At 44.0% G+C, this 22,621-nt stretch overlaps 3 protein-coding genes across 7 annotated transcripts in view; 2 read left to right on the forward strand and 1 right to left on the reverse strand.

Annotated features, from left to right (window-relative positions):
- LOC147160000 (protein phosphatase methylesterase 1-like) overlaps positions 1-3,798 on the forward strand; it is a 6,950-nt gene extending 3,152 nt beyond the window's left edge. Inside the window, exons 5-13 of the mRNA XM_086058165.1 lie at positions 430-584; positions 805-895; positions 958-1,023; positions 1,096-1,243; positions 1,379-1,541; positions 2,377-2,441; positions 2,648-2,712; positions 2,786-2,818; positions 2,912-3,798. Coding sequence (XP_085914291.1) covers positions 430-584; positions 805-895; positions 958-1,023; positions 1,096-1,243; positions 1,379-1,541; positions 2,377-2,441; positions 2,648-2,712; positions 2,786-2,810 — 778 coding nt within the window. The 3' untranslated portion in view covers positions 2,811-2,818; positions 2,912-3,798. The remainder of the gene's footprint in view (positions 1-429; positions 585-804; positions 896-957; positions 1,024-1,095; positions 1,244-1,378; positions 1,542-2,376; positions 2,442-2,647; positions 2,713-2,785; positions 2,819-2,911) is intronic.
- Positions 3,121-8,814, reverse strand: rnf150b (ring finger protein 150b). The gene is made up of 6 exons (XM_086058164.1): positions 7,966-8,814; positions 7,170-7,420; positions 6,551-6,705; positions 5,777-5,873; positions 5,453-5,693; positions 3,121-5,228 (listed from the first exon to the last, which is right to left on the reverse strand). The coding sequence occupies exons 1-6, from the start codon at positions 8,420-8,422 to the stop codon at positions 5,110-5,112; spliced, it is 1,320 nt and encodes a 439-aa protein (XP_085914290.1). The 5' UTR covers positions 8,423-8,814; the 3' UTR covers positions 3,121-5,109.
- Positions 7,990-19,329, forward strand: sh3tc1 (SH3 domain and tetratricopeptide repeats 1). 5 transcript variants are annotated; one of them, XM_086058156.1, is made up of 21 exons: positions 7,990-8,456; positions 8,536-9,806; positions 9,925-10,010; positions 10,168-10,230; positions 10,549-10,679; positions 10,969-11,074; positions 11,160-11,300; positions 11,568-11,766; positions 12,000-12,076; positions 12,546-12,741; positions 12,834-12,964; positions 13,665-13,703; positions 13,803-15,101; positions 15,269-15,409; positions 15,493-15,711; positions 15,789-15,969; positions 16,142-16,292; positions 17,284-17,406; positions 17,818-17,968; positions 18,310-18,506; positions 18,737-19,329. In XM_086058156.1, the coding sequence occupies exons 3-21, from the start codon at positions 9,980-9,982 to the stop codon at positions 18,968-18,970; spliced, it is 3,810 nt and encodes a 1,269-aa protein (XP_085914282.1). In that variant the 5' UTR covers positions 7,990-8,456; positions 8,536-9,806; positions 9,925-9,979; the 3' UTR covers positions 18,971-19,329. The 5 variants fall into 5 exon arrangements, with proteins under 5 accessions (XP_085914282.1, XP_085914278.1, XP_085914279.1 ...); XM_086058152.1 differs by having other exon boundaries at positions 7,991-8,456; positions 13,800-15,101; XM_086058153.1 differs by having other exon boundaries at positions 7,991-8,456; positions 9,928-10,010; positions 13,800-15,101.
- The last annotated feature ends 3,292 nt before the right edge of the window (positions 19,330-22,621 follow it).

A 22,621-nucleotide genomic window follows, 5' to 3' on the forward strand; every position in this document is an offset into this window, starting at 1 on the left:
ACGATATAAAAACAAAGCCCATACTGCATGCGTCTTAGGAATTGTTTTACTATATGTTGTGATGCATTCAAGCTTAGAAGCAGTTTTTATGTCCTCATTTGCACTTCAGTCTGCTGACTGTTAAACAATACCTGCATTTCTTTTGTTGATGGTTGCAAGCTCATTTTTTTAAAGTAAAATATATATTTTATTCAGTTTTTAATCACAAGATGTAGTGTTAGATAAGTTGCACCCAACAAGTAGCCTATCCCCTATAGTAAAAAACAAAACAAAAAACAGGCTAAAACTAGTTCTAAAACAAAGCATTTTTAAAAGAATAAAACAAACAAGCCAGCTCCAAAAGCTAATTAAAGCAAACAATATATATATTCCCACCAAGTTGCCGACCCATTATCCAGACACTAACCAGACATTCTTTGCCACTCACAGCGACGTCGCAAACGTGATCCGGGCCTGCCACGGCGAGATCCCCCCTCCCGTGGTCCTGATTGGCCACGGTGTTGGCGGCGCCATCGCCGTGCACGTGGCCAGCAATGCGCTGTTGCCCACCGCCGTTGGACTTGTGGCCATCGACGTTGTGGAGGGTGAGTGCTTTAATTTTTTTGCTTGAACGAGTTCACCTTTTTACTTATTGGTTTGTTAGTTTTATGTATATTAAAACACAAATGTTGGAGCAAGTTAGCAACACATTTAGAACGGCTTTTCACCTGTTGTGTGTGGCTCGTTTGGAAACTAACCCAACGAACGTGGTGTTCCGTACGTTTGTCGGTGATTTGACCACCATTGTGCAACGGACGTGCACAGGAAGTGCGAGGGAGGCACTTCACAGCATACAGAATTTCCTAAAGGGGAGACCCAAGTCCTTTAAATCTTTGGACCACGCCATTGAGTGGAGGTGAGCTAACTTGCTAGGTAAGTAGCTAGCTAGCTCGTTGAATGTGTTTCATTCTCTGTTAGCGTCAAGAGCGGACAAATCCGGAACCTGGAATCTGCCAGAGTGTCAATAGTTGGTCAGATCAAAAGGTTAGTTTGGTTTCAATTGGTCGTTAGAGGTGTTCGACTCCGACCCTGGCTAAACTTGTTGCTGTGTGTCAGGTGTGAGGTGGAGGAGGCCGACACCCTGGAGGGGGCCGGGCCGGTGAGGGACGACGCAGTAGAGGACCGGAATGAGGAGTTCTACGACCGAAGCTACGTTGATGAGGAGGAGAACGCCGCTTCAGAGGCCGGCGGCGGCGAAGGCCAGGTAAAGACGACTGACGGAGTTTCGAAATTCCTAATTCCAATAAAAATAAATATATATTTTTTTAAACATAATTCTATTTACATTTTGACATCATGAGACCAAGACGTTACTATCCTTTGTCACGTGTGTTTATAGACCGTCTACAAATGGCGTATAGACCTGTCCAAGTCTGAGAAGTACTGGGACGGCTGGTTTCGAGGAACCTCCAACCTTTTTTTGGGCTGCCACCTGCCCAAACTCCTCCTGTTGGCAGGAATCGACCGGCTGGACCGAGACCTGACCATCGGTCAGATGCAAGGTGAGACGCGCTCCCCTGGTTGCCACACCAGGCAGGACGTGATCCTGGTGATTGCTTAACTCATTCACTGCCATTGACGGCTATAAACGTCAAAAATTCATTTGAACAATTTTTTATTAGTTCAACATGTTTTTCCACTTTTGTTAACAAGAGTATGAAAACCTAGAATTTTTTATTTTACATTTAGAACAGACATAACAAATTTTATTAATTGTGAGTTAACTAGTGAAGTCATGCGGTTAATTATGATTAAAAAATGTAATCGCCTGACACCCAGAATTTTTAATAATCTTTTTTTAATCATTATTATTCATTCACTGCCATTGACGGCTATAAACGTCAAAAATTCATTTGAACAATTTTTTATTAGTTCAACATGTTTTTCCACTTCTGTTAAGAGTATGAAAACCTAGAATTGTTTATTTTACATTTAGAACAGACATAAAATGTGTGATTAATCGTGAGTTATTAGTGAAGTCATGCGATTAATTACAAATTTAAAAAAATGATGGCCTGTCACCCCTAATTTAATAATCTTTTTTTTTTAATGAATTTATGGCAGTGAATGAGTTAATGGAGAATGTAGACTAGGTGGGTTTCCAACTTGTGGTGGCGGGTTAGCGATATTATTTTCATACTAATGAGGGTTAGGATTTATGGCATTTAAATGGAGGTCCTTGAAAAATGTCTTCCAGACACCAAAGTTAGGGAAGCCCTGTTTTAGACGCTTACAATTGTTGTAAACAACAGTAGGTACATGATATGTCAAATACAGATACTATTTGTACTTGGTTGCCTCCCCCATGTCACGTTTGCGCTCCGTGCCTGTCTTTAGGTAAATTCATGATGCAGGTGCTGCCGCCTTGTGGTCATGCGGTGCAAGAGGATCAACCAGACAAAGTAAGAAACCGCAGTTCATGTTTGAAAAGGAATTAAATAGCTTTCGCATCATCGCATGTGAATACTGGTTGGAATCCAGGTAGTTTCAGTTTTGACCCGTTATTGCACTGAGCACTTATTTTTATTTTTTGCTTGGGTGCTTCTGTAAAGTGTTCTTACATGATATATTGCTCGTTAAATGATGGTTGTCGTTATTGTGTGTGAAGGTTGCTGACGCCGTGGCTGCGTTCCTGTTACGACACAGGTTTGCAGAAGCCAGAAGAGAAGCAAGGTAAAAATGTGCCAACAGAAGGAGGAAAGAAAAGTGTTTTTAAGTCAAATGAATTTTTCCATTCTCTCTCCAGTCCAAACTCTTCTCTGGCCAGCTGAAGTCAGATGTAAGTCACTTTTCAACCTTTCTCCAAAGTGAAGGATGCAGTTCATATGGAGCTCGAGAACACATTTCACACAATAAACAAATTGTCTTTCAGAATAGCAAAAAGATCCGAACAGAAAATGGATATGGCTAGATCTGCACGCTTCAAACAACACAAACCCCCCCATCTTCATCACTGATCTGGAGCTTGCTGCTGAATAGCTAATTATAGGCTTTAAACATTAAAAAAGTGTAAATGTTAAAAGTAGTGACCAAGGCTGTTTTTTTTGGTCAATGTCAACAACAACAAAAAGAACGAACATGTGAAAGCTTACAACACAACAGAGAGAAGTTTAATTAGAACAGCATTCACAAAAGAAACGCAGCCATAACAACGCGTCATCACACATTACAGCGAACAAGCTCTGCACTGTGTTCAAGTGCTCAAAAAAACGGATAGCAAGGTAAGGTTCGACAACAGCAAAAAAAATCATTTGCATCTCCCAATCCCCCAACAAAATGGCGGGTTTAACTGTGGCCATAAATCATCCTGGGAAGCTTTATATATGACCCACCAACACTAAGAAAGAAGAGTGTAAAATGTCATTGAAATGCTCTCATACACAAAGAATAGCGTCATGTTTACACTTCACAAAATCAATGGTGCCAAACTCCATTTTATGCGGACCACCAAAGCAAATACAATGTGTCTGAGTTCATTTTGGCAGAAAACCTACACTGAAATTGATACTTTTCAGTGATTCTCCATTAAAAAATTTGTTAGCGCACGCCGAGGGAAAGTGTAGCTAACACGTGACCCGCTACAAAAAGGAGTTCGACACCTGTTTTGTTTTGCTTCTGTTTTGGATGCAAGCTGTGCAAGTTCATGATTCAACATGGAAAAATGTTGACCTTTTAAGATGTCCGTCGCTTGGGGGGGCTGGGGGTCGACTCAGTCTTCTTGGCATTACAAAAATAAACATCTCCTCTGGTAGCAAAATAGATGACAATCTGGAGCTCTCGTAGTCACTCTGTCGTCTCTCCGTGGCGTCGGCGGGAACGGTGGAAGAGAAAAAATTTACGAGACCCAAATATTGATTGTCAGTAGACGGGACGAATGTAGAAATGTTTGAAATCTCTGCTGGTTCACCATTTCGTCCCTTCTTTTTGGGGACGGAGAACGAACCCTACACAATTGGACACACTGGTAACTATAATGAAAACACTGTTAAATACTGCCTGTTGAAACGCTGCCAGGACCAAGTCGGCACAAATGTTCACCCGGTGGCCTTATGGCGGGATTCTGGAGCAGGACAAGAAGTGTATGGACACAGGCCCTGGAAGATTCCGCAGAAGGTAGACAGGCGGACAGCCAGAGGTGGGAGGAACTCGCGTATGCAAGTCTCAAGTTGTTATGGCAAAAAAACAAGCAAGTCACATCAAATGGCCGCAAGTCCAGTCATGACTCGGGAGTCAAAAGTCAAGTCAGACAATCTTGCTCAGTCACCGCATAGGTTTGTACATTAGCCACAAACCAAGTCCGTTCAAACAGCTACCAGTGAGCTAAACTGTAAAGTTAACGTAGCTTGACGGCTTTCAAACTACATTTACATGCTGTCAATATTCAGGTTAAGGTCAAAATTCTGGTTTTCTAAACATCCGGGGTAACCCGTTTTCATGCGTGAGCAGACAGTTACACCCGTAACACAAAACACATATTCATACATTGGCAATGAACATGAAAACGCAGCGGAAAAATCAATGTATTCTATCTAGCTAGGTGCGTTTAGCAATTGGCAACGTAAGATGGCCGCCACACATACAAATAGTTCCTGTTCTCAAAAACCAAGATTTCTTGCGAATTGAGCAAGCGCAGAACACAAACTAAAGTTCCGTTCAAAGGACCGTGTTTATATAACCAAATATTTGGTTTCGAAAAGGGGTTACCCAGGGGTCTTATTTGGGTTTTTGCAAAATTGGCAACCTTAAGTCTGACTCGACTCATGACTGGTGTGAGATTTGCTTCTAGTTTTCTCCTCATCATTTTGGGTCTATTTGGATTCTGAAAGTCCAGCATGAATCCGCGCAAGTTGGGGAGTGGACATTTGGGATGTCGAGCACGACTGAAAATACACTGACAAAGAGTCTACCATTTAGATCCCGGAAGAGAAAGACCCTGACCGCAGTCAACCGGGTCTTTGGGGAAACCCGGTGTGGTTAAGGTAACAGTTGGAACTGAGCCAAACTCCGGAGGTCCTCTTCCATGTCGCTTGTTTTGCTTTTTTCCTTTTCAGTTTTTTTTCTAGGTTCCTCCTAGGACTTATCCCCCATTTGAGACGCTTGAACGGATCGCTCTTCATCCAACAGACCCGTTTCCACGGCGATCACTAGCGACGCCACAGAGACGCTGCTAACCATTGGCTGGCGCTCACCTGCAGGACGCAAGATTGGGAGGGGGAACATTTCCAGATCTTGCCACATTTTGAAATTGGGAATGTTTTTAAATACTATACAGTCGTGTCTTGAGATACAAGTTTAATTTGTTTTGTGACAATGCTCGTAATTAAAAACACTTGGATCTCAAAGACCACTGTAAGGAACTCAGCAAGTTGATGTCATATGAGAGCATAATTGCCACTGAAAGTTTCCATCTCACCCATGTGCATGTCGGTGGTAGACGTCACAGGACTGTCCCTCAAGGTGTCGGGCGGGTCCCGGTAGTCCTGCGGGAGTCCCATGCGTCGCACATGGTCCAGGATCACAGAGGATCCTCCCTCGCTTAGTGTGCCATCGCCGGCCGCCCCGGAAACCACGGCCTCCAGCGCCGGGGGCCCCACCCCGCCACCCAGAGCCAGGTCGTAGTCTAGCGGCAGGTCATCCAGGCAGTCTGCGTTTAACTGCGCACGAGAGGGACAGAGCAGACGTGACACCACTTGAAAGCGGAGGAGGACGCTCCACTCGCAATCACCGGCGTACTCACGGCGATGCCCAGCGCCTTCAGGATGTTCATCTTGCACATGGGACACGTGCGATGGTCCAGCAGCCACGGATCCACGCAGCTCTTGTGGAACAAATGTCTCCAAGGACACACAGAAGTGGGGTCAGAATTTTTTTAGCTACATTTCCAGGTAAATTATGCTGGGGAATTTTGAAAACTTTCCATCAAAATTAAACAAATTAATTCCCAGCGAAGGGTTACTCTTAATCTAAACATCTAATCTCGACACAGCTAATTACTTGTGGTGTTTTCAAAACAACCGAACAATGCGACATTAAAAATGGCGTACGCTAGTTTAATGCTAATTTTAAACAGAAAATCCCATTGACATGCTAATGGTTAGTTAGTTGATAGATAGATAGTTAGTGGATTTAGTGCCCCACCATAAGTTTATGCTAAAAATAAAACGCAACAAATTACCTGTTGTGTTTTACAAATAACCAAGCTTGATGCTAATGCTATCTTAATTCTTATGTTAGATGGAAAATGCCATTGAAATGCCAATGGTTAATTTTGATAGTTGCTGGTTTAGTTCCCTATTGCTGCCCGAGTGCGAGTTTACTTTAAAACTAAACATAAAACACAGCTAATTATTACTTCCTGTGTTTTCAAAACAACCAACGCTAAATTAGAAACGGCACCTGCTAGCTTAATGCTCATTTTTAATGGGAAATCCCGTTGACATGTCAATGTAGATTTAATGCAACATTTCCAACGACCACAATAGAAATCGGGAAATAATGATGGGTAAAATACCTGCACGGCAGGATTCGGACCACATCGTTGGCCTTGTAGCCTTCGATGCACACGGCGCAGTTGTCAAAGTCAGCCTCAGTCTCCTGGTCACCCTTCCTGATGGTGCGCACCTGCAGCTTGCTGATGGCCTTCTTGGCTGCGTCACCGAGGCGGCGCTGGAGGAGGAGGCACGGCAAGTTGGGCTTATTCCACGCTGCATTTGAAAGCAGGTGTGGGAATCTCTAAATGCAAAATTATTGGTTTGGCGCCATCTTGTGGCACATTTAGGCAAATATATGTTGCGTTGGGAAGGATTTTTAGAGGACTTTTCAGTGGCATTAAAAGTCCCTCTACAGCAGTGGTTAGGAATCCTGGTCCTCGTGAGCCGCTGTCCTGCCTGTTTTCCATCTACCTCTATCAACACACCTGATTGATGAACAAGATCGTTATCAGGCTTCTACAGAGCTTGCCGATTAGCTGATCACTTGAATCAGTTGTGTTTGAAGAGAGAGACATGGTGAACAGGCAGGACAGTGGCTCTCGAGGACCAGGGTTCCTTGCTCTACGGTGATAAGGGGATAAGGGGATGAGTTAGCAATTCCCAACAAGGCCCTTATGTGGCAGACCCGTCCATTTCTACCTGATTGCGGTCTCGCGCGTTGGCGTATCGGAACCTCTGGATGTAGTAGAAGACGAGCCAGGCCAGCGAGATGATCATCAGCACGATGAAGGAGATGGACACGAAGACCACCGAGGTCCTGCTCACGTACTTCTGCAGGTTCCTGGTCCCGATGGTGATGGTCATGGTGACCGTCACGTTACGTTCCAGCAGCGACACCACCTCGCGACCTTTGGGTTCCGGGATCATGATGGCCACCACATCGCCTGTATCTGCGGAGGGGAGAAGGGTGGCGAAAGGTGAGAGGAAAACCTTCAGTGGCAGTTGTGGGATGCATTGAAGATAAGTCCCGACACCTTCCGCAAGCAATGTTGTCGTTTCAAGTCGCTTGTTAGAGTGCTTTGTCATCTACGGACAACTTGACTAGTTAGTCTTGCCTGTTTTTATATGTGCCACATGTAGTCACTAACCAGGAACTGAACACCGCACTATGCTAAATAGGCAAAACATTTTAGGGGTAGTCTATCTGGCTTTGAGGTGAAATTTCAGGATGAACCAAAACTGTGCTGTAACCTGAATTTAATTTGATCTTCTCTTAATGCACGTGTCCCAACTGTTCAATATTGTTCTCGAACCAGGCACCCCGTCTTCCTTTCTATTTGAGGGACTGATGATCAGTTGTAAAGTGTCATCTTGACCTGGCGATGATCAAATTGAGTTTGCCTGTACTGTATATGATCTGTAGATTAATCCCGAGATTTCACCCCAAATCCCACGACCATGCGACGGCCAAAGGAAAGGGAGGCGGCAAGCGCACCCAGATGAGGCATGGTGATGGTGTCGTTGGCGTTGGCCGAGCCCACGTTGAATATGACCACGGCCGAGGCGTTGCGATCGGCGGCGTGTCGGATCTTGTCCTTATACGTGCAATTGCCACGGGCGATAAGAGCCACCCAGGCCCCGGCGTGGGCCGGCGCCAGGAACGGGGTGGCGGGGTCGCAGGCCTGGCGGTCGTGCGGGGCGGCGGGTAGGACCACCACCCCCTTGGCGTCCCGCTTGGGCGAGTGCTCCCCATAGCGGCCGCACTCGGTCTTGTCGGTGCGAAGCGCCTTGGTGGCTGGCTCCACGTACGTGATGTTGACGAAGGCCGTGTACCACTCCTCCCGTTCCGCCACGGTGAAGTCGAGGCACAGCAGGTGGACGAAGCAGAAGGACAGCAGCCACGTCGAGAGGGCCAGGCTGCGGCAGGCCGCCGCCACGGAGCACGGAGCCATGACGGGACAATGCACGGGTCCTAGTCCGCCATAGGTACCGCCGCTGGAGTGGTGCTCGTCTGGAGGTCCGTCAGTTTGTCACTCGCTCTGTCTTCCCGTCTTCCTTCTCTTAGATCCCCTGCGGCAGGCTACGTTAACAGCAAGCGCCCGTTAGCCGCCTCCATCTGCAGCCGACAAAAACATCCGCGCGAGGTCGGGGAAACGCAAGCAAAGCGGCGGCGACGGGTCGAGTCGCGAATCAAAAGGCAACACTGGCCGAGGATCGACGATCGGGCTGGTGGTGTTCGGGATTCCCTTTAAATTGAAGACGCCATTTAAGCTGCATTGTTTTGACTGGGCCCCAACCTTTTGGTGTCAAGTTTAGCGCCTCACGGTTAGCGAGGAAGGCTACGCCCGGTTGTGGATTGTCAAAACAAAAGTCAAGATGATATTTGGTGGAAAGCTTCCTTCAATCAATGACTGCGGCGTTATAACTGTGAAATTGATATTAGGTTTATTCTGTGTTCACCGCCCGTTTCACTTTTATAGAGACTGCCCAACCAAAAAAATAAAATAAAAAAGAAAACTACTTCTTTCGTATTTTACTTTGACTTAGGAACCATTTCAATATCCGCTTTGAGTCGGTCTTACTTGCGTCAGTTAGAAGTCGTATGCGGTGCAGTATTTCGTATCTACGCCACTTAGCGGTCTGGCATACGAAATGTTTGATCCAGATTGTATCACAGTTTTCCCACGGATTTATATATGACTGAAGCCAGAAGGCAGCCGTATTACGTTGCCACTGTCGGTGACAAGTTATGTTGAAAAAAACTGTTATAAGTGCACATTTTACAATAGGTTCCCTGTATGGAGTAATGAAAGCCTTTAAAGAGTGAACTTCACTGTTTGCATCGACCGTTCAGATTATATTATCTCATTGTCGTGACTCACAGAGGTTAGGTTTGGTTTACCTTTCACAGCCCTTTTTTTCTGATGGGCTTTGCTTTCTCTTGATTGTTGATGGTTCTGACAACATGATGCAGACAAATATTTGAGGAGCACGCGGAGATATACCTTCTAAGAGAAAATTAAGTATTTTTCTTAGCGATGAAATGTACATCTAGCGCTTCCATCGGATTTACAACCAGCTTTTGTAAAATAGTTTTTGGGAAAGAGAACTTCCTGCTTCCCGTGTTTTTCCTCATCCTGCAGCCCTTACTCTCCCCATTTTTGTGGAAAGTAGTTTGCTTGCTCAGTGTGTGATGATTAACCAACGAATGGCTGGACTGAGAGCGCATGCATGCACACTTTTAAGAGAAGTCTTCATCTATATGGGAAAATAAAGACATTTTGTCAGTCAGTCCAGGGAAGAAAAGGAAATGGAGGAGTAGCCTCATCATTGAGTGTAAGGATTCCTGAATTTAACATATTTGACTACTTGTGTAACTTTTTATGACCACTTAATTATCTAACCCTTATTTTGGAGAGCCAGTGTGAGCTTGACACTTGTTTCCTCCTCACAGAAGTGCTGATGTGTGTGCTCACAGTGTGCTTGTGTGACCAGCAGAAGCGAGTAGGATGGAAAAAAGCAGACGACACAGCAGACTTGGTAAGAAAAAGTTGTTTTTTACCCCCATCATAATGCTGTACCTAATCCTGTCAAACATACACGGTATCTAAAAATGCTCTTTAACATAAGTTGATTTGTAGGTTCAACAAAAAAAAAATTGTTCTATTCCTTTCTTTCCTCTTTATGTATCCTTCAGGTGCTGCTTTTTCAAGAGATGCCGCCAGTCTGAAGGGAACATCTATTGAGAATCCTCCAACAGGTCACTTCTTTTTTGCATATATGCCATATTGCATGTGTTTCATGGAAAGTTTGTGAAAGCAGAAGTAGGACATATAAAAACCTAAATGACCCCAGTAGTAGTCATGTCATGTGAGTCAATTTCAAGCAGTTTATACATTCGCCCTCTGAAGTCACTGATTAATCTTGAAGTCTGTATCAGGCAAGAGACAAAACAATGCTTGTTTTTTATTGGATGGTGTTGAGTTACTGTACTTCTCAATGAACCGCCGATGTGGAAGTGACGGTATTCAGGAAGGTTTGGATGATGATCCCTGACTTTAATGCACTTTGTGCTCAGCTCTGCCCGTGCGCCTGGATGTGGTCATGGGCCCTGAGCGTCTTCCTGCACACGAGGAGTCGCAGGAAATGCTGCGAGGGAAACTGCGCAATCAGCAGGCCAACAGCACTGAGCTCAGCGCTCTCATTGAGGTACGTCGTAAAAACACACTTGGAAGCTTCGCGCTCAGCTTCTGGTGGTAGTTAGGAGGGGAGGATGCGAAGATAATTAGTTCACTTCGAATGGAAGCAAACAAAGATGGCCAAATTACTCGCACATAAACAGAAGTACAGAAACTTGTGTTTAAAAAAAAAAAAAAAAAAAAAAAACACTGGTAAAAGTGGAAGTAGATTCAACTCCTTAAGTCAAGGAGTACAGACTGACATGAACTCAATAAACAAATATGTATTTTAAAAAGGAACACCGTGCACTGTCAAATAGGAATTGTCTGCGCACCTGGTCGCCATTGACAGTGAAGACCAAGTGATTTTTGTCACGTTCAAAGCATTCGAGGAAGTGTGGAAGTTCACAACATATTACAAGCATGGTAAGTTGCACATTGACATGATCTAGCTTCGTTCTTTATCTTCAAAAATGTTTTTCACGCGGGGCTCGTATAATATTTTTAATAGGTCGGCTGGGTCATTGCATGGAGCATTTGTTGTTTGACCAGAAATTGTGGCTCCTTTCCTTGGAAAACGATCTTGGAATTGAAGTTTCCGTCCCGGAGGACACGCTTCATGCTCACTACACATGGTTCCTCGTGCAAGAAGGTACATATAAACATACATTCAGGAAGATAGTCATCAACATACAATACAATAATATGAAGATCAGAGAATACTGACTTATTTGTTGTCTGCTGGTCAAATATAATTGGTCATGTAGAGACTTATACCTTATTAGTGGCATAAATTTACATTAAAAAAAACATGCAAATGAAAATAATCATCAAGTTGTGGGTTTCAAGTTTGAGTCAAGTCTCATGAAGTCAAAGTCAAGTGGATTCATTCATAAGTTGTTGCGATGTGTGTTGTCAGCGTCATTGTTTGCCCGCTGCGCCGCCAGCCAGATGTTTGACAGTTGCACCTCCGGAGCTGACCTGTACCTGGAACAGGGCGACATCGCGCTCTTCGAGCCTCCATTCATGGACTCGGGCTGGACTGTGCTTTGCCTGGCCGACGGGGCCCGGGGCACCGCGCCCAAACCTGCGCTGGAGCCCGTAATACCTTTTCATCAGTGAGTCAAAATAGTAGGAACACCTAATACAATGAAGCCCTGTTTATGGTGGGGGAAACTGGTTCCAGACCGGGTTCCACTGATAAACACCAGAATGTACTTTTTTTCTTTTCTTTTTTTATAAGCACAGTGTACTAGCTTAATGCTAAGATATAATGTAAAATGCAGACTTGCTAGTGACACTCTGCAATGGTGACTTAAGTGGCCGTTGTCTTTCTTGTGACTGTCCACAGGTGGTTTCTCAAATCTTGTGCAGAGAGCATTTTGGTGGGTGAAGGGAAACCTGTCCGTGATTTCCCTCTGCACTTTGGTGAGGTGACAATTTGCATCCACAGATTTATTGCAGCGCTTCACAATCTATTATTGAGCCAAGGCACACTCAGTGGTGCCTTGAGATACGGGTTTTTCGAAAGACAAGCCTTCGTTCATTCGTTACATTGACTTGTCAGCACAGGCTTGAGATGCGAGCACTGTGTGGTTGCAGTGAGCTCAACTCAACACTGTACAATTAGCAGTTTGGCAACTGGTAAACAATGTAGTATAATGACCACGTTGTTTAGCATTTAATCTGCTATCTTAATGCTAATGATAAGTCACGTCTACATTGTGGTGTGTTGAATTGTTCTGCCTGGCATTATAGGACGCTGGTATAGATTGTTGAACAAAGATACATTATTAAGTGGAAATAACTTATTTCCCATGGCACACTGGTTGGGAATTACGTTAATATTGGGACCAAAATACATACCGTTGATATCAGGTTGACTTGTCATATTCAGCCACAGGCACATGTGTGGCCACCGTGCAATACGATGCAGAAGGTCCAGACGAGCTGAGCGTGTCCCCGGATGAGCGCATCATCATTGTGGGACGACTGGTGTCCTGTCACGGCTGGTTCTTGGGCATGAAGGAGGAAACGAGAGAAGCGGGTCTGGTGCGGACGAGCATGGTGAAACCCTCGGGTGACACCCACGAGTGAGTGTGTCGTCACAACATGAAAACGTATAACAAGCAAAACAGCTTTCAGAAGCAATGGTGTGTCGTTCATTGTTTTATCGTGTGTCCAGGTCCGTAAATGCTCTTTTAGACGGAGAAGAAGTCAACGTTTTCATTTTGTGTGAAGACAAGGTCATTGAGCAAACTACTGCCTTACTTAAGAGCTCATCTCAAAGTGATATTGGGTGTAACTACAAATTAGGTAAAAATGTTAAACATTTTTGTTATGGTTGAATTTATGAGGCTATTTCAGGTGGGAATCCATTTTGAAAGCCCCCCAAATAATTTGAAATCTGGCATTTTTGTGAAGGTGATCTATTCAAGGGGAAGTCAACACAAAACATTTGTTACAATATGTTCTACGCAGCCCCACTAATCTAAATATGGTATTCTGGTTGATATGGTGTTAGTGGAATATGAGTTAAGCAGCAAAATCCAGCCGTTTTTGTCCATCTCAGGGGCTGTCGACTGAAAATGACATCACAGTTGCTCAACGCTCAGATAATAACCAGTCACAGCCCAGTTTGCGAATGTCACATCAACTCGGCAAACAGGTGAGCCATGATTGGTGGTTACCACAGACCGAAGCAACTGTGATGTCATTTTCAGTCGACAGCAAGTGGCAAAATAAAACGAGAGATAGATAAATAAAAACGGGTGGATTTTGCTGCTTTATTTATATTTCACACACGCAATATTAATCAAAATGCCATGTTTAGACTTAGAGGCATATTATTGTAAATCATTTTTGGGGTGGACCCGTGGTTTACTAACAAGCAGTTTGGCTCCATATTCTATGGTTCCGTTCAAAGGATCTGATTTTGAACATTAAACAGGCTCTTGCATTGAGGATGCAAGTCTGGAGAAGATACAAATGTGTGTTCTTTATTGTTCAATCCCAGATGTGTTCAGTTACAAAGACTCCAAGAGGAATCAATCAAGTAAGTCCTTTTATGGCTCTTGCACAGACTGAGTCCAAAGCAGCGGGAAGTATGAAGGAGATTCAGGTCTCAAGGTCTTGTTTTTTCTTTTTCCAGTAGGTCCTTCAGCCCCAGTTGAGCCTGACTTCAAGGAAAATATAGAGCGGCTTCTTGACGGACAAAAGCCTTTCCCACCCGAATGTGTTCTTAGGAGAAACCAAGAGGATCCAGCGGAAGGCCAACATGTGAAAGCTCCTCGTTTCACTGTTCAGCCAGCTGAAGGACAACACACCGAGGACATCACTTTGCTCCTGTCCTTTCTTGGAGGACGAGAATCCAAAGATGAGTTCAGAGCTCTTTACATCCTCAGCCATGAACTTGTGTCCTCCTCCATCTTCTGCGGCCACTCTTGCGAGGACGAGTTGATTTCCTTTCTGTCCGTCGCCAGGGAAACCGCCAGGAAGAAACGGCTATTGTGGTCCCAGACTCGTTTGTGCTTCCTATTAGGCAAATTCTGCGCCGCCAAGACCAAATTCAGCCAGGCTCGCGTTTACTTTGAAGAGGCTCTCAGTGTTCCCCGCGAAGCTTTCGCAGACGTGAGGCTGCTGGCGAGTATTTACGCCAACCTGGCCGCCATTTATCTTTTACAGAAGAACACAGAGAGCTTCTTTGGCATGTCCGATCGACTTGCGGCCTTGTTAATGGGAACGTCATATTGCCTGGAATGTGTGAAGGAAAGCTCGGTTCTGGAATACTCCCTCAAAAAGGCGGTTCTGTCTCAAAACACAATGGCTGAAGCCCGAGCTTGCTATCTTCTGGCGATGCACCACTGGAGTCATAAGGAGTGGTCAAAAGTTGTCCCTTACCTAGAGAGGCTCCTGGTTCTTTGCGCCGGAGCTCAGGGAAAGTCGAGCGTCTCCCCCGGCAGAGGTCATCTAACCCTTGGGAGGCTGTATCGGGAAATGGGTCTCCGGCGTCTCAGTATTTGCTCAGCCGGAAGAGCGTTGCTGCATCCATCTGCGACACTGACCGATGGCCTCAGCAGCCTGCTCCTCGTCTCAGACAACACCGACGACAGGGACTCATTCCCAGCTCACATGGCTCCATATTTGCACCGTTGTCTTTCTTTGGCCGACGGTCAAGGAGCACCACGCCACGGACAACATTTTGTTTTGAAGCACCAGCTGGCCCTTTGTCTCTCGCAGCTCTTTTATCAGCACGGGATGCTCGGGCACGCCATCCGACTCATGCGCGCTCTCATCGACAACGCGCCTCCCTCCCCCGACGTGGCAGAACAGAAGAGCGCCCTCATCTGGCTGGCATGGCTCCATATCTACGACCTTCAACCGAGCTTGGGGCTGCACGTCTTAGACTCGGTCTTGGCTGCCCTTCCGGAGCACTGCACCACGCCACTGGAAGGTCTGTGGATTTTGGTGTTTGGATTTCAATCTTGTTTCAAGAGTCACATGACTTGACCCCAGTCAGACTTAAGTTGCCTTGGGACATGCATGACTGACTTGGTATTCATGAATCATGAGAGCCAAATTGATGAGTATTTCCCGCCACTGCTGTTGATTGGCGTCAAGGGCTGGTACTCAACATGCGCGGCGTGGCTCTCCGGTGCATGGGTGACCTTCGCAGGGCGGCAGAGAACTATCACGCCGCTGTGGACATCTGCCAAGAGTACGAAGACATGGCAAACTGGGCGGTAGCGCTTGCTAACCTTGGTATTTGATGTACTTATTAGCATCCGATGATGACATGAGCGGAAATTTAGTAAATTACTTGGTGTTTCCTTCTCCTCACACAGGCCTGCTATGTCTTAAGGCTGGAGCTAAAGGACTAGCTCAGAAGCACCTGATGGAGTCTGTGCAGCTCTTTTCTGCGCTGGAAGGAGGGCACGAGGCGACCTTCATCGCCGTGCTGCTGGAACTGGGACAACATTGCGTGAAGGAGCGGCGGATGCATTATGGGAAAGGATGCTACGAGTGGGCTCTGCTGCTGGCAATCGATGCCAAACTCTCAGACTGTAAATTGCCAAAGAACTTAGATTGTAATGTCCAAAATGAGACATTGTTTTTTATTATCAATGTCAATGTTTGCCAGGCCAGCTGATGGCAGTAAGACACTTATGCCACCTTTACGAATGGGAGATTCCAGACCGGGCCCGGCGTATTATCTACAGCCAGCACCAGATCCGGCTGCTTCAAGGGACACCAGATCGAGAACGTGAGGGTGATGCGTTGGAAGCCATTAGCCAGCTCTTCCTCTCGCTGGCCACAGACAGGTGTATGACATATCCGCGTACTAGTAGAACGTGTTACTAGTGACGCAAAACTGTGTACTACATCATCTGTGTCAGAACTACTTTTCAAGTGCTTGAAGTTAACTTGTAGATTACAATAATGTCCCTCACAATCGTTTTCTACCTGAAACATGTGTTTCATTATCGTTCGTAGGGCCTATCGCATAGCTCTCGACCACACCAAGAGCAGTCTGGGTATTTTCATCGACCTGGGCCGGAGGGAGAAGGAAGCGTATGGGTGGCTGCAAGCCGGGAAGATCTACCACCTCCTCGGCCAAGTGGAACTGGTGGAACTTTACGTACAGGTATGTGAGTGGTTAGTTCATTTAATTAGTTTGTCCAGTCAGAATTAAGCCTCGGTGTTGCTGTCAGTCTAAACTGTCCATGCATCACAATCTGTAGGGAAGGCCAGGTACATTAGCAATGGGACGGTTAACCGAACCCACAGTTGGTGAATGAAGATACTGTTGAAATGCTTTGAGTACCTTAATGGTAGAAAAGTGCTTAAGAAGATAGAATCCAATCAGATTTCAAATTTGCCTCACAGTGCCAGCGAGCTAGCCCACAAGTCAGACAATATAAGCATTTTTCTGTCTTCTGCAATAGCTGGTCAAAGCAAAACTGTAACGGCCAGCAAAACACATCTGTATTGATCTAAACACGTAGACATTTAATCATCAGCAACTCTGGTATAAAGTATGATGTATTTTATTGAAATGTTTCACTGTAAAAAAAGAACAGTAATATTTATTTGAAAAAAACTTAGTAACGTTTTTTTTTTCACTTCAGAAATTCTAAGCACATTTTACAAGGAGGCTTTTGAGTAATTTTTTTTCCAGTTTATTAATTAAATTAACTTACTCAAGCTTTGAGGAACAAACACATGACTTTCAGCTTGGGAGTCACTCTACCACCTGAGCCTTGCAACTCTTGCTGTTTGCCACTATACTGCGTTGCTGGTGTGTCCAAAATGAGACCAAAAACGGGTCTCTTGGAGGTACAAGGATTCCGCCTGACATCATAAATATACTAACACACAGCAGGAGTGGCATGGCTCAGGTGGTAGAGTGGCTGTCTCTCAACCAAGGTTGTGGGTTTGTTCCTCAATCCTTGAGTAGCTTCTTTTTTTTTTTTTATAAATAAACTTTTTCAAGTATATATTTAAAAAAATTGTTTTGCATTGCATTAGGATCTAAATATTGACTCTAAATTGCTACGTGGCACAGTTGTGTACTGTTTTTGTTTTTCAGTTCTGCTTCTCTTTTAATTTTAACTTTTTTGGATCACGGTGGCCAGGCAGCTCAGGATGTCGCTCTGAGCACAGGAGACACCAAGTTCATTTTGAAGCTGCTGGAAGCTGCTGGAGACATCTTCTTCAACAGCAGCCACGACCGAGACAAGGCTATCATCTACTACAGGGTACGACATTCCAAAACATCTCTCTTTTACACACTCTTTCCTCGTGCCTTGCACTCATTGCTACGTGAGCCTTCAGTAACATTGGTCCACCTGGAAAAATGATCGCAAAATCTTGTGGCATAGCAGAAAAACATGCTATCTAAAACTAGGTATGTTGAATTTAAAAATATGCAAATAGGATCAGGGACCACTTTACATGCCACAAAATGGTGGGAAATCACAATTTTTGTCATAGAAACTCCTTTAAACTTTAGTATAGTTATTTGGCACCAAAATGATGCAAAGTATTTTTTTATTGCTTTGGCCTGAGCACAAAAACAAAATTGGTGAGTTTTTTCAGTAAATAAGACGATAGAATGGAGGTTGACTTCTATAGCTTTGATCATTTGGTGTGTTGTGCCCTTGACGCAGGATCGCGCTCTTCCCATCGCGGCCAAGAGCGGCGAGGTGTTCATCAGATTGAGGCTGTGCAACAAGCTTGCAGAAGTCATGCTCAATCTCCAACTGTATGGAGAAGCTGTGGAGTTTGCTCACACCGCTCTGGACATCAGCATCACGCTGGGTAGGAAGTAGCTCGTCGTTGCTTTTCTGGCTGGGGTCGAAGGACACAGCTTTCCAAGGAAAGCACTAATTGGGCTAGTGAATATCATCTCGGATGGTAGAAACATGTTAAAAAAATATTTAGCTTCCCAAGTCTAAACATTGTGACTAACATTAAAATACAGAAATATAGTAGGTAGCTGCTAGGAAGGCGTTAGCCAGACAAAGATGTCCATAACTATTTTGATTCAGTAATTATTTTTTGTTTACCTTTCCATTTGCACACGGAAAAGAGCTATGGCCTGATTCGTTTTTATATTTGGGTTTTAATGACTCTACACCGACTTGTGCGGCTCCGTGCAGGTGAGCGCCTGAACGAGCAAGTGGCCTACCATCGTCTGGCCTCGTTGTACCACCGTTTAGGTCAGTGTGAGCTGGCTGAACACCACTACCTGAAAACCTTGAGCCTCTGCCCGGCCCCTCTGCAGTTCGATGAGGAAGCGCTCTATTACGCCAGGGTCTATCGGACCTTGGGGGACATCCTTTTCTACAATCTGAAGGTACGGGGTTTTTGGTTGATCATTTCGGGGGCGCAGTTCTGCTCCCTTCCTTAATCTGCCCAATGAGTATTTACTGTACATTAGCAAGAGTCTGCAAGTATTTGGTATGTTCATTTCGCCCTTGAGAAGAAAAGTTTGCCCCGCAGGTCATTGTGGATCCCAAAATGTATACGCCTGCTAACAACAACAACAAGAATCTCGAGTTCTAAATAACCCTTTGACCTCTCCAGGACCCTTTTGATGCCGCAGGCTACTACCATTTAGCGCTGGCCGCAGCCATGGACGTGGGAAACAAGAAGTCGCAGCTGCTGCTGTGCACCCGCCTCGCTACCCTCTACCACAACTTCCTCATGGACCGACAGCTCTCGCTCTTTTTTTACAAGAAATCCCGAGGCCTCGCCGCAGAGCTCAACGTCAGGAGGATGAAGACGGCAGCGGATTGCGCCAATGTCGCCGTTTACTAGACAGTACATTAAATTACAGTAAGAAATGTCTCTGAGAATCACTGCTCTACTAAATGTATGTTTAGTGCGCCCCAATTGCTGTATCTCGTGTACAGCAATGTCATACAATAGTGGGAAAAAAACATTACTCGTAATAATCAGTCTAATAGTGCCCTGAATTGTCTTACTGGCAAGGACAATGAGCATATTAGTAAATTTGACAATTCAGGGCAATTCAGTGTTAATAGGATATGAAAAAATTAAGTGTAGAGTAATGTCAGTGTTGAGCCACTGAGCGTCAGTGTAATCTTCTTCGTGGGAGGAATTGGGGTGCCTGTCAGGCTGTAGTATGGATGTTCAATACACAAAACTTTAAGTAAGCTAAAAGTGACTTGTCATATGTGAATAAAGTCATATCTGAGAAAAGCAATAGTGTCATTCACACATGTGAAAAATTCTTGCTCGCGGTGAAAACATAAGCTGTGAGCTGCCCATGACAACAAAGATGTCAAATACTTTTGAACATGAAGAAGAAAAAAAACTACATTCGGTTTGATTAGGCGCTAAAAATATCCGTGCGACTGACCAATGGGATTGTGAGGCTGACGTATTTAGAGCATTTGCTTATTTTAATAGTGCACTACAGTATATTTAGCTGCATGTGTCCTTATGAGAGTTGAGCTGTTGTTTAAGGAGGGACGTCATTCCTTGCCATACGTTGGCCTTCAACCTTGAGGATGAGGACTCTGATCTTTGTCATATCTCGAGGCCGAGGGTTGTACCTTTATCACCTCTGATTATTGGGCAAAGTTGTGGTTTTTCAGTTTTTTCATGGTATAGTAGCAGTTGTCGTGCCAAGATTAACAGGGATTTCCTTTCTACTCACTCAAGCATTTATGAGTCTTTCTAAAGTCTCCTTTATGTGACCTCAGTGGGTGATGGAGATATTCCTGTTGCCTTCCATGCAGCCCATCTTCCAAACATTGTTCTAATCCAATTCCATTCCCAAAAATATAAGCAAAAGTCACAAATGGTTTGTCAGCAAGCACAGACGGATGAGCCGCCGGTTAGGAGGGAGGGAAAAGCACAGCAGATCCAGGCGGCGGTAGGAAGAAGGAAGCAGGAGATTGATGTGTTGTGCCCAGTCAGTGTTACTGCAGTGGCAATTAGATAAGAGGTCTGGATCAGCAGTCCACGCGCTCGGGCCGCAGTCAGCGCAAGGCTATTAGAGATTAGTCGCTGACAGTAACATGGCCACCAAAGCATATGGAGTGCATAACCGCCACAAGAAGGCTACTTCAACAAGAAATGTAGCTTATGTAGCTTCACAACAATTGGACACACCTTTCAGACAGACTCTAAGAAGGACAAACATATTTGTCCAAGTAGGAACTGTTGAGGGCATTTTTTTGTTGTTGATGAATTGCATTTCCATTGATTTCAATGGGGAAATATATATGCTTTGAGATACGAGTGTGCTCACTGAACAAATTTGTATCTGAACGTGCTACCATCTCGCAACTATCTGCATTCATGGACCAATCTTCAGGTCATTGACCTGGTCTAGTTATTATATTATAATCAAATATGAAGGATAAACAGTGAATGCAACAAAAACAAAATTGGGACTGCACCAGATTACCACTACAGTTTCCTGAGCACGTGTGTGCGTTTTAATGTACCCGAAGGAGAAAAAAGAGGCGGGACAGGCTTGACGGCACTTAAATTGATTAAAATCTGTCCACTGCAGTGCCTCGTCCACTCTCCTCTCCTTCCTCACATTCCTGCCTTGTTGACCAAAGGCAATCGTTGCAGCGTGAAGTTTAGACAATAAAATGTACTTAAGTGCAAATTCAAATTTCTGATCAAACCGATTAAAACTTGACTGCTCATACTTTCCCCTTCTCTATGCATATGTCTATTTTTTAATACTGCTAGTAGTAGTGTTGTAATTGGTGGAGGACGTACATATTTTCAAATGTAGGGACTGGGAGTAAGGTTCTCAGAAATATACATACACCGGTACATTGAGATACACGTTGAATTCATTCTGTGAACACTCGTATCCAAAACACTTGTTTCTCAAATCATATTTCCTCATTGAAATGAATGTAAATGAAATTAATCAGTTCCAGCTGTTATGTTCAAAATAAAACATCCTTCACAGGCGTATATTGGTTTTCCTCTATGAAAAAATGACTATAAATAACCAGATTGATAATTGTGATTCACTCAAGGGAGTTCTCTACAATATGAACTCACAAATACCGCGATAATTCAGCTTGCAGAGCAAGGTTATTAGATTGCAGCATTAAATCAAAAATAATGATGCAATAACTCTAAACATTTACATTTGATTTAATTATGTTATTACTTTGTTTCTAGGGAATACAAACATTTTTGAGTTGTAATCACGGACACGGTGAGAGAGAGAGAGTTAGTCATTCCAAAACCTGAAATGCTGACCTGTGTGGCTGTTTAGAGTTTGGGTCAGCTGCTATCTCCAAAGCTAAAAGCCTGCTTTTGCTGTGACCATGTGGTTTATGTAATCATCTCATTCATGCAAGAGGCCAAGATGATTTCTGGGACAAACATAAATATTTTTCAAGAAGCAGTCAACAATAAGATCATGATGTTTTTATCCTATCAGATTGCACCCGCTACGTGTTGTTGTGTCAATGTCATCTGCCCAAGGCCTTCATCATTTGTAATTCTGGCCAGCTATATCAACAATGGGACAGTTTCTTTAACCAGTGGTGTCCAAACTAGGTCCTCTGCATAAGCCTGATAACGACCCTGTTGATTGGAACAGGTGCGTTGGAGCAGGGAAACTTCCAAAACCTGCAGGACACCGGCCCTCCAGGACCAAGCTTGGACACCCATGCATTAACCGGTTACATTTCAAATTGATCATTGACGTCAGCATTTTCTGATTGGTCGGTCAGAGCAAGCCAAGTTGGATGCACAAAACACATTTGTAATAATAATCAGCAGCTTGGGTGAGCATGCTACATTTTAATGATATTTTTTTTAAATTGGTAGTTATGTTAAATTAAAACAGTAAAGGCTATTTTTTAACATTACACTTCCTTTTTTAAGCTTTATTGAACAACTGTTGCAATCTGACAAACATCATCACAGTAATCAAAACATAGCAACCATAAAATACCCCCCTAACCCCCCCCCCCCCAACAATAAACAAAATGCCAGGGGATACAACACGCGTAAAACAAATAAAAAATATAATAATGAACAATAAAACGTCACTTCTTATCCATATAATGTATTCAAAGTCCTCTCTGCCTTTTTATTCTGGCAAGCATTGACTGATTGCCGATATAACTGAAAGTCTTTATAAAATATAGAAAAAAAGTGGTTTGTGAGTTCCAAATTTACATTTATGTATGTAAAACTTTGCTAATATAATTAGCAAATTCGCCACAAAAAGTTTTCTTTGTCACCTTTACCACTCTTTACAAAATAACCAAAAATAACATGCTTATAGAACAAAACATTTTGTTAGTAATCAAAAATGTTCAAGGCAACTTTTACCAGACGTTTAGTAGAATTTCTGTGATTCTTAGTTTGTATAAAAGGCGGAACTCGAATACAGTGTTGTTTTGGTTGTTAAAATTGCCGTTGTTTTTAAATTGTACTTAATGTACTAAGATC

This window comes from Leptonotus elevatus, chromosome 17, assembly GCF_054856555.1.
Source record: "Leptonotus elevatus isolate MCC_2025b chromosome 17, RoL_Lele_1.0, whole genome shotgun sequence".
Taxonomy (NCBI): Eukaryota; Metazoa; Chordata; class Actinopteri; order Syngnathiformes; family Syngnathidae; genus Leptonotus; species Leptonotus elevatus.

Coding starts and splice junctions, on each gene's coding strand:
- rnf150b (XM_086058164.1), bottom strand. CDS start 8,422: ATGGCTCCGTGCTCCGTGGCGGCGGCCTGCCGCAGCCTGGCCCTCTCG. Junction 7,421..7,965: donor CATCACCATGCCTCATCTGG/GTGCGCTTGCCG, acceptor TCCCCTCCGCAG/ATACAGGCGATGTGGTGGCC. Junction 6,706..7,169: donor ACGCGCGAGACCGCAATCAG/GTAGAAATGGAC, acceptor CTCCTCCTCCAG/CGCCGCCTCGGTGACGCAGC.
- sh3tc1 (XM_086058152.1), top strand. CDS start 9,980: ATGGAAAAAAGCAGACGACACAGCAGACTTG. Junction 10,011..10,167: donor CAGACGACACAGCAGACTTG/GTAAGAAAAAGT, acceptor TGTATCCTTCAG/GTGCTGCTTTTTCAAGAGAT. Junction 12,742..12,833: donor CCCTCGGGTGACACCCACGA/GTGAGTGTGTCG, acceptor TCGTGTGTCCAG/GTCCGTAAATGCTCTTTTAG.